General features: G+C 36.7%; 1 protein-coding gene across 2 annotated transcripts; it reads right to left on the minus strand.

The window, feature by feature from the left end:
• Positions 1-3,371: 3,371 nt before the first annotated feature.
• On the minus strand, positions 3,372-8,100 carry ATSIK (Protein kinase superfamily protein). 2 transcript variants are annotated; one of them, XM_086423581.1, is made up of 6 exons: positions 7,857-8,100; positions 7,402-7,538; positions 6,112-6,787; positions 5,305-5,562; positions 4,881-5,000; positions 3,372-4,191 (listed from the first exon to the last, which is right to left on the minus strand). In XM_086423581.1, exons 3-6 carry the CDS (start codon positions 6,739-6,741, stop codon positions 3,556-3,558), a joined length of 1,644 nt encoding a protein of 547 aa, XP_086279707.1. In that variant the 5' UTR covers positions 6,742-6,787; positions 7,402-7,538; positions 7,857-8,100; the 3' UTR covers positions 3,372-3,555. The 2 variants fall into 2 exon arrangements, with proteins under 2 accessions (XP_086279707.1, XP_086279706.1); XM_086423580.1 differs by lacking the exon at positions 7,402-7,538.
• Positions 8,101-11,205: the final 3,105 nt, after the last annotated feature.

The raw sequence follows: 11,205 nt of genomic DNA on the forward strand, positions 1-11,205 counted from the left end.
ATCTTACCATTGTTTCAACTGAAATCAATATGCTATTGGTTTCCCACGGACGATGTCCGTTTTGTGCGGTCAAAATCCCATTGACGGTGTTGATGGACTCTACCTTACGAATCAAAAGTTGCTCCTGTCACCTCTCTCCTCATGTCGACGTGATACCTGCCAAAATCATTCTAACGCTCAAGTTAGAGAAGTAAAGGAATAATCTAATCAACTGGTTAGACCTCCAATCTGCCAAAAATTCCCTTTTTCTATGTTAATCCTGTTATTTATGGATCCTTGTTGAAAATCAAGGTTTCCTCCTCTCACAGGAACTCCCTTGATTCTTTGGATCCATAAATGGAATGGAGATTTTCGGGATTTGATATATTATACTGGGGAGATCTCCTTTGAGATCTTTGAGCTTGACGTGCACATATCAAGATTATGGGTATTCTTTGACCAGGTCTGCCCTACTTGGCAAACTAGGTCTTATTCGGTGATGTGCTGCCCTTTTAGCCAAAGAAGGGAGATTTCTACTTTGACTTGCCATGTTGTTGGGTAGCGCCCACATGCTGATCTGCGTATAGTACCACTTAACTGGTTTGGACACATGTACGACTTAGATAATTGTCGAGTTATTTCCCTTTACAGTATGAATTGCCTGACGAAAGCTTCTTCTAGCTAGGAGAAGTTTTTTATCGATCCCGAAGGTAGTCCTTGAAACAACGATACAAATCCATGCCTTAGTGTCGCTAGGAATAGTTTGTAGAACAACGAGTCGTCGTTCTGATACAATACCATCTGATTTTTGTAGTGAAGGATATGCTCTATTAAGTTCCTCGTCCCATCGAATGTCTCGAATTTTGAGGGATGGAATTTTCTGAAGGGTCTGATGCCATTATTGCTGGTGAAAATGGCGACCCTTTGAATTCCCAAATAATATTCCTGAGCATGTCGCCTTGCATCCCTTTCCCTGATCTGCTCTTCATCCCTCCTCCGTAGCAACTCTTCCACTTCCTCCTAAGTCATAAGATTTCGAGCTTCTAAACGCCCCTGTTGAGTTTCAATTCCTATCGAATTTACTGTTTGATTGATCTCTGTTTGATCTGCTATAGGGGGTAGGGGTTTTTGTCATGCTCCCGTTTCTTCCCCAGTTTCAGTTCCTTCACTCAACCTTTGCCGGAGTTTTTCATTCTCCCTCCTTATCACTTGAATTTCATAATTCTAGCACTCAAGCCCTGGTTGTATTTCTGCCCTCATCTCCGTCAAGAAGTGGTGTACTGCCTGCAGAAGGTCTTGTGGTTTTTGGGGCAAATTTGTTGGTTCATCTCATCTTGTTTTCACCATATTGTTTGCTTTGTCTTGTTCGTTTCCCATGGACGATGCCAAATTGTAAATGCAAAAAACTTGTACTACCTTGAGATCTATAACGATGCCTTGCGATCTCCTCTCTTGTGTCCTTGGGTGTGCCTGAAAATAACACTTCTCTAACGCCCAAGTCAGAGCCTTAGTACAAAAAATAGTGCAAAATTTAGAGGGGAAAAACTCATACCATTTTATGCCTTGCACCTACGTATTTATAAGGGATTCCTTCCTTGATTTTTCCTAAATTTTCTCCTTGATTTTTATTTGGGCAGTTCCATTCAGTTAAGGGCTTTCCTTGATTCCTGTGAATACGGTAAAACTCCTTATTTTAAGGGATTTGAAACTCCTGAACTTCAATTACAGACCCTCGGAGTCTGGTTGAAGGCGAAGACCAACCTTTCTGTCTTCGTCACTGATTCGGACGCTCAGCTAAGTTATCTCGTAATTCGAACGTTCGGTTAAGTTGTCTCGAGATTGCCACAAGTCACTTTTTCGAAAAATACCCTCTACAATTATCATTCAAAGAAGATACCTTAATACCTTTAAAGGCTATATTTACAAAGCCCAGTCATCTAGATTCGAAGATAGTGGTTACAAAATAGAAATGCTTCAATTGCAAGAGTGTCATTCCTCTTAGTAAACAATAAATTCTAATTTTGAAGGACAATAATCCAAAACATGGATTCTTAATTAATTTAATTAAAATTTCACTCACTATTTCATCCTGCAATGCTACAATCTAAGCTGGTAATATCAAATCAAAGAAGCATTAACTGGTCAAAAGTGACATTGGGGATCTAAACCAAGTATTACGAGATCAAGATCGATTGTTCTAGGGTAGATTTGAAAATTTAACTTATATCAATAATTGAATGCATGATCACTAAATTCGGTGAATTTTTCCTTACATTTGAAAAAAAATCTCTGAAAGTTGTTCTTCAACCTTAAATCTAAAGAAAAAGATAGGATTTTTAGGGAAATTGAAGTTGATGTGTATTGGGGAAGAAACCCAAAAATCATTATTTGTACAATCCTCAAATTTTTTGTTATGATCCTTAGATTAAGACTTAAACTTTCTGCTCCATTGATACCTAAGTATTTTTAGAGGATTAGTTTGGATCTTAACATTTGGTATGAGAGTCAACCCCACATCCAGGGTCTGAGACATGGGGAGGAAATTATGGAAAGAAAAAAAAATAAAGACTCCTTTCTAGTATGGGATATGGAAGGAGTTCTAAAAAATAAATAAAGGCAAAACTTGGCTCTTCCATAATATAGGAAATGGAAGGGTTCCAAAAAAATAATGGGGGTGGGGGGAGGGCTCACCATAGTATGGGATATGGAAGGGTCCGCCATAGTAGGCCACGTACTTTGAAGGAAGATCGGGTGGCTAGGGGACTCGCCATAAAGTGGGCCAACAAGGTCGTCGGCCTTGAAGCATAGGGGTATGTTACAATTTTTAGGTTAAGACTTAAAACTTTCCATTCCATTGATGCCTAAGTATTTTTGGAGCATCGGTTTCAATTTTAATATTTTCCTAAAAAATTTTTAAAATAATTCCCATTTATCCATATTAAACATAATAATTGCCAAATCTACGTGAATGAACAGGTAACCATGTTTTCTTGTTTATTTCCATTTATTATTAATCTACAACAAAATCAGTGTCAAAGATAAAGAGCCCAGGAAAGATTCTCCTTCTCAAACCGATAGGACCTGATTATGAACCTAAGAAGAATTAATTGTGACAATCAACAAATATCAAGCAATGATGATAGCATAAGACAATTTCGTGCGGTCCACACCATTCATTGGAGATATTATTAAGTCCAACAGTTCCCGAGACAAAAAACAAAAAAACTCCACACACGAGAGCGTTGGTCTTTGCATTGCTGGTCCCAAACCTTGATAAAGAGGTTGGTTGCATCTGGATCACAACTCACAAGATGGTGGGACATGCAAAGGATTTCTTTATGAGTAGAGTTCACAAATTTGTAAGTTAGATTCTGGGTTGGAGAGAGATTCAATTTCAAAACAGACTTACTCTTCTTTATCTACAAACTTTGGTCACATTCTCAGCTTTACATCTTGATGGGATGGAAGGGGTGCAAGAACCACAACCTTTTTTTTTATCTTCTAATAACAAGTTAAAATCATAAAAACCAATAATAAAATGAAAATTTTATGTATATATTAATTATTATTAACAAATCAAAACCCTTCAAGTCCATCCCTTCGAACCACTGAAGAAGTAGATTTCCGACTTTCTTGCGACACATTCTCCACCAGTGTAACTGTAGATGAACACGATAGGTGAGGAAGTGACATGGGCAATGGAGGCCGCCGCCTCGTAGGAGAGACAGATAGTCGGGTCCTTGAAGGTGGAGATGGTGAAAAACTTAATCGAGGTGCAGGTGTAACGATCCCATTGAGACTTGGAGACCTTGACATGTGCTTTCCGGCAACTGCCGATGGTTCTTGGAGAGGAAAGCGGCGGGAGTACTTCATGTCTTGGACATCTTTTAGAGACACGACGATGTTTCTCATAGTGGGTCTCTCTAAGGGATCCTTCTGGAGGCATCTTAAAGCAATGTCGGCCACAGTCCGGGCTGCTTTAGCAGGAAAGCGACCTTTTAAACGAGGGTCCATGATCAATGATAGCCGACAATCGTCGGCTAGGAAAGGCCGGCTCCACTTAACCAAGTTCCTTTCTTCCTTAGGATATCGGCTATCAAGATTCTTCCTACCAGTAAGTAATTCAAGAAGAATGATCCCGAAGCTCCATACATTGCTCTTTGGAGTGAGTAGTCCTCTCTCCAAGGTCTCCGCTGAAAGATTTGCTGCTGCCTGAACAAGAAAAAGAAGAGTCAACACATACGAAATTCTCAGTTTATTTTAACGACTACATTGCTCAATCCCAACAACTACACATCAATTGATAAAATAGAACCACAATAATGAATGACCAAACAGAGCTTGCAACGGAACCTGAGATACATTCAAAATAATAGTTTGAGGAGAACATTTAAGGGGTTATGGAGCACAATGGCAAACATCTAGAGGTGACATCATGGAGATGCCTTACTCAAAACTCAACCAATCTGATGATCATATTCATACAATCTATAACATTCATGGGTTAAAAAAGAGTCCAATGTTAGGTTTCAGATTTTCTTGACACATCGAAACGAGTCCGACTTTGAAGCAGTCAGGCAGCTTTCAAAATTTTCGAGGAACCCTCCTCGTAACATGACACATTGCTTTTTATTTTGATTTCACACCCCTTTTTCTGGTACTATTTGGTATACGTCCTTGGAGACACAAGGTGTCATCTAAGGGAGAGGGTTCTACAAAATTCTTGAGGCGGGATGGGCATGTCAAAAGTTTTTTTCTCATTGAAACAGCATAGTAATGAGGTTTGCTGATTGTTCAATGATCATTTGTAATACACTACATCCCAAGCCCAAACAAAACCATGAGTTGCACAAGTCAAATTTGAAAAAAGGGTAACATTATCATAGTTTTACAGCACTTACTGGGGAAGAATTTAAGATTTCTGCTTCTGGAGTGTGGCTAACACATCCGTAACCTGAAAGCTTCGCACTGAAGTCTTTGTCGATCTGTATGCTGGCAGCTGACAACTCATTATACATTGCCTGTAAATACAACAGAAGCATTGAGCCATTCAGTGATATAGAGACTGGAGAGGCACTAAGTAATAATGCTAAATTGCTGGGATGGTCAAACGTACAAACTCCATCCATCCACAAAAACACAGAGAACATGTACAGGGGCCAATGTGATCTTTTAGCCAGAAATATTATTTTTGTTTAAGACATTCAAGTATGACTCAACAGTTTCCAATACGGATTTATACTTGTACATATGCAACCATCGAGCATATTTTGTAATGAAGTTGAACTTGTTTAGCTCAAAATGATAGGTGGGAAGTTGGCATACCTGGAAAGGCCCTTCTTCATGCAAAAATGCAAGACCTTGTGCAGCACAAAGGGCCACTTTCATCCTGCTACACCAATCAATGGGGGGAACTTCAGATCTACCATATAGTAGCAAGTCCAAGCTCCCATGGAAGAGCCTCTCATAGACCAACATGCGTTGCTCTGAGCCCTCTCGTGCATGGAAACCAAGCAATTTACATAGTTGAGGATGTTGCAAGGAAGCAATGGTGTTGACCTCATTAACGAATTCTTTAAACCCCTGCAAGGACACAAATTAGGCTGACATGCAAAAGTAGGCTATATGCATTTATGGCTACATTAGTGGCACAAAAACCTAAACAAACATTGAAAAAGATAGCAAAAAGGACTAAAAACACCTTAAGATTTCCATAGAAGGATCACTACCCCACCAAGTGATTCAACTCATCGACATTGACGACTCCCAGGTGAGTAATATGTTGAGAACTATTTCTTTACTATTATAATAAGAGAAGGCAGAGTAGAAGTGGTTCGACAACAAAAACTGGATTCCAAAAATGCCCCCACCATAACATTTAAACTTAATATGATCAAGGTCATTTTGGTATAAATTTTTTATTTTTTTTAATTGCAATCCCACATCCCTAAAACCACGTTGGTTAGTTTTCAAAATAACAAAAATACCCTTTTCACTATGTAATCTTCAAAACAACCCTTTAATTAATATTTTAGATTACAAATAAGCCCTTCAAAGACATGTGAGTTTTCACATGCCACCTACTACTAATATTAAAAGCTCTTAAAAATTAATAATAAAGATATGCATTACCTGAGTGGATGGAAGAAGGCGAGTAACAGTAGCTTCGAGCTTCTTTGAACTTGAGGTATCATCTCCAAAGGAAGCTTTATAAATAATCGAAGAAAGACCTTCCGATACACATCGGTCTGATGAGAATTGTTGGCAAGCAGTTGCAACTTCTTCGTATGAGAAGTTCCGAAGGCCTCCCAATGGAGGTAAGGGAAGAGGGCCAGATGTGAATAGAGGGCCGCTTGCATTCCCGGCTTTGAAGCTTCCCATATTCTTCAAGACTGCACCACTCTGTGGCGATGGAAGAGGGAGTGGTTGAGGACTTGGAGTACGATGTTGTTCTTTAGTCAGTCCAACTCGACTCTTGGAATCTTCATGTTCATCATATTCGATTGATGAGAGAGCATCACGTTCGCTTAGGCTTGATGGAGCTGATAAAGCTCGGATTCTACTGCTGTTGGTGACTTTACTAACCGGTTGGACATGTTTGGCTCTGGTCCTAAAGCTAGGAGGGGCAGACTGGAGGGACCGGCTGTGGCTTTGTGGTTCAGGGAGCACAGTTGGCATACTCTCCTGACGTTTAATGCATTTTACGTATGCAGGCCGTTCAGATCTCTTCTTTTTACTCTTCAAGGCCGTGAAACACCCCATTACTTAGATTTGATTTTTTTTTTTCAGCTATAAGATTCAATGTTCCCTGCAAAAAAGAAAATATAAAGAAATATTATTAATGGAATTGAGGTCTGAAAATGTTGAAAGGCTCCAGGGATTGTCAAAAAAGATAAAACTTTTGTAGTTAGACAAATTAAAAGCATAGATTCTTCAAGAAAATAAACCAAGAACGAAAAAACAATCTTAATTATAAAAATGGCTGCATTCCTAAGCAAATGCTGTCATAATTTGACAAACTTTCAAAAAATCATGCCATCAAATAAATCCATTGCAATTTTCTTTTCCAGATAGTGTCTAAATTGGCCTGGAAAAAATCCTAATTCCTTAAAAGTTTCAAATTCAAAAGCACCTGAAGCAATTACATGGCAGCTCATAACATCTAAGAAACCCGTACGCATCAAACCCATTAGAAGAAGAAAAAGAAAAATATGAATCTATATCCAATAAATTTCACAAATTCAATCCCAAAAAATCCAAAATTCACAAAGAACCAATGTTTAATAATAATAAATCCAAAAAGCTATCAGAAGAAGCCCATGAAAACACTTCCAATCGACATCTTGATTTACATCAAAAATGAAAATTTCCACTTTTCTCCCAAAATAAATTAATTAAAAAAAAGAAGAAAAAGATCATCACCATCATCATCAAAACCATTTTTAAACAAAAACACGAACAACGAAACGTAAAATTCAAATCAAAATCCGTCCAAGCCAACCGAATCACGCAAGTTCCTGAACAACAATCTCCAAATTCAACGCCTTCCAGATCGAATTCTGCAAAGGATCCAAATCCAAAAGCATGAAAGTGGGGGAATCCCAAACGAACGATCAGACTACCTACTATATTACTTAAATTCGTAAAAATATAAATATAAATATAAACTTGACTAAATAATCAAGGAAAAAAATCAACAAAACCCACGAAAATCTCCTAAATCCAATAAATTGGGTAGGAATTCAAAGATTCTCAACCACGGAATCTTAAAAAGAATTAAAAATCAATGAAATTGGGTCGGAATTCCAAGAATCACAAGCACAAAAGCTTAAAAATGAATTTAAGAACAAAAAAACATAACTAAAGACGAATCTAACCTGAAAAATCTCTGCAACTTCAAATCTCCAGCCAAAGAAGAGATCAATCTTGGTTCCACTCCACCAATTTGAGATCCTAACAAAGAATTCTTCACAATGTTTGCTTTCGTTTCGATCAATTTAGAAGAAAATGCAGAAAGATGAGACCATAGAGAAAGTAAAAGCGAAACCCTAAGAAGTCAATCGAAAGCAAAGGTGAGGAGGCCAGCAGGAAAATAAAGGAGAGAGAGAGAGAGAGCAACAGTCAAACCTCTAAAGATTATTTTGTTTAAAATATAATTAATATTTATAATAAAATATTACGATACAACAGAAACGGTTTTCTTTTTCACTTTATTACATAAATGCCCTTTTGTTCTTCTTAAATATAAATATTGCCCTTATGTTTCGTGTTTGATTTTCGAGTTTGAGTTCCCTGTTCAAGTAATAAAATTGACTTCATTTACCTCTTAAGTAGACATTGTTTATATTTATGAGCAATAAATAAAGATATTTAAGAAAGGTTCTATTCCCACCCCCACCCAACTTTTGCTAACGCTACTTGGGATGACGTTTGCAAAAGTTGGTGTGGCAATAGAAGATCTCACACGTAAACATAAATATTAAATCCAGAGATAATTAATACTGAGTATCATAATAATGATTGGGAGAAGCCCATTTCATAAATTTGAGTTTAGGTCGATTTGAAAATTTGAAGAAAAGGTCACATGAGATGATTTGGACAATTGCAAATAAATGACCACTTCCAATGCAAGTTAGAAGGAACATGAAAAATAAATATTCTACATGAGTAGACTAAATATTGAATATATTAATTTGATCCACTCGGTTGATCTCAACTTTTTTTTACTAGGGATGGTGTGTATTATAAGTGCATTTTTCTTAATTTAACATATTAATAATACTCCGACATATAACAATTTGCCGATTATAACATATTATTTTTTCTTAAAGAGAGTTTAGTTTGAACAATCATTTAAATCATCTAATAAGCTCGATTCTTAAAGAAGGTGCAAATTTACGTAGTTCATGTTTGTGAGTGTTGATATCATGACCTTGGTCCTAACCCACTTTCACCTTCTACTTAACAACTATTGATCCAGTTTGCCTAGTATAAATATAGGATTGGGATATTATCACACCATTGTGTTATGAAAAAAATAATATAGAGGGTAATAATGGTACATTATCTAGACCGTACATGTGTCTTATCAGGGTAAGTGGTATCTGGAGCAAGCCAATAAAACAAATCCTAGGACAGACTAAGTTAGTAGTATCTGGTTTGACTAATAGGGCAGAACAACATTAGGAGAGATTTAATCTGCTTAGTAGGGCAGGCTTAATCCTAATATCTATATAATCTTGGACTATACATGTCAAGTTTGGAGATCTCGGAAGAAATCTCCAAAGAATCTTAGACTCTATCTCAGATATTCAAGTTTCATTTAAGATCCTTACATTCAGAGAATTTATTGTAATCAAATCCTGATTAGAGGGGGAAACCCTGATTTGAAGGAAGAACCTATAAGTAGAGGAATCCATGGACGAGAAAAGATTTTTTTAGTCGAAAGAATAAATGTTGAAACTATTTTTCTTTAATATTGTTATCTCTACAATTCTAAATTGGGCGTTAGAGGATTATTGACAGGTACCACACCGGTGCTTACAATAGGAACTTAAAAGTTACTTCGAATTAGTAGAGCAGAGTCAATAAAGGTAAAATTCGATTCCGCCTTTACAAATAATATAGGCAATTTTATTTTAAAATCATATCATATAATAAAATTACTTATGGTGTTGGCTTAATGGTAATTTTGGATCGATAAGCGATTAGCGCTTGTAGATCATGAGTTCAATACTCAATATGAGCATTAATTTCTAAGGGGCCACCTATGAGGGTGCACCCTCACTTACTTGGTGCGTGTGATGTGTAGGCATTGCATGTGTCTCGAGACTAGTCCGTCGACAAGACCATGGTCTATAGATTGGGCAAAAACCAAATATGGGTCCGATCTATTGTCTATAGGGATATATTATGGGTTAATAACATTACAAGAGGCCCTTTCTACATTAAAGAAGATTTGATAGATTCTATTGCCTCACCAACCTTTACTAATGTCATACCAATTCATATGATACCATCAAAGAATTAACAATACATCTTGGTGTGCCATTAGTAAAAGATTTTTCTAATCTCAATATCCACTGTTTAGGTTTTCCATCAACATGACCGTAAGGAATTGAGGAAAAATCACCGATTTCCTTGAGATTTAGATAATTTTTTCTTGGGAATCCCTATCATCAACTCGGTCATGTTTGTGGAGTCTCCACCCGTAGGTTAGACTAGTAATTTTCATTAATAAAAGTTGGTGTGGTAATAGAAGCTCAGCTCTTCATCAAACAAGGGCAGTTATGTAATTCAGGTGTCCCGTAGCCTTTTCGTAAATAAAAAAAAATAATAATAAATAAAAAATAAAGGGCAATCGAAAATTTTATAGGTGGGTCAGTGGATGCCTCGATTGATGTGACAATTCAGTCAAAGGTGGAAAATTTCTAAAAAAGAAAATTTTATGTGTAGTCAAAGAGACGGATTATGATAGGCTTTGACTGAATATGGCTCGTTAGATACGCATGTGGGCGGTGATATCAACGGCCTATTTACCATTCAAACCTAAACTGGGTCCCACTGACATCAACTATGTGTGTTGGTGCGTGGGAAATGGAAAACTATAAATAAAAAATTAAAAAAATATATGAGAATTCAAAATTGATTTTTCAAGAAAACCTATTTAGATAATAATAAATTTTATCACTCGTCCGTGTCTTGTAATCCCTCGTAAATCGTTGCAAAAAAATTCAAAAAAAGTCCGACAAAAATTATAAGAGCCATATTTGTAAACCAACAACCAAGCATCCAATCTCCCCAAATTCTTTGTTGTGGGAAGACTTAGAATGACTTACACTCACAAAATTAGAACATAGCAACCAGAATTCTTAGGAGCCGTATGGATGTATGGAATTCGTTTTCAAGAGAACATTCACTCTTTAGGCAAACTATCATGGAAAAAATCAATTTAATGAGAAAATAAATTCGATTGCACCTAAGAAAATGTTTACAAAAATAATTTCAATTTTTTTTCTTTATTATTATTATTATTATTTGGTATTTGGGGAATACTATGGGAAGCAAAATGAATTTCCATAATATATATATATATATATATATATATATATATATATATGGGTCCCTATCCGTGGCCAACAGTTTGGCAAACATTTTGGCAAACACTTTTTCAAAACATGGGTTAGAGGTCTTGGAATGGGCTGATTTTTGGTGAGGATGATCTCT

Source organism: Akebia trifoliata, chromosome 14 (genome assembly GCF_017979445.1).
Source record: "Akebia trifoliata isolate Shusen 1 chromosome 14, ASM1797944v1, whole genome shotgun sequence".
Lineage (NCBI taxonomy): Eukaryota > Viridiplantae > Streptophyta > Magnoliopsida > Ranunculales > Lardizabalaceae > Akebia > Akebia trifoliata.

Bases quoted from the DNA above. Each gene is read 5' to 3' on its own strand.
- ATSIK (XM_086423580.1), bottom strand. From the start codon at position 6,741: ATGGGGTGTTTCACGGCCTTGAAGAGTAAAAAGAAGAGATCTGAACGG. The intron at 5,563-6,111 runs GTAATGCATATC...GTGTCCTTGCAG, and splicing joins GCCTTCTTCCATCCACTCAG to GGGTTTAAAGAATTCGTTAA. The intron at 5,001-5,304 runs GTATGCCAACTT...TTGTATTTACAG, and splicing joins ATGAAGAAGGGCCTTTCCAG to GCAATGTATAATGAGTTGTC.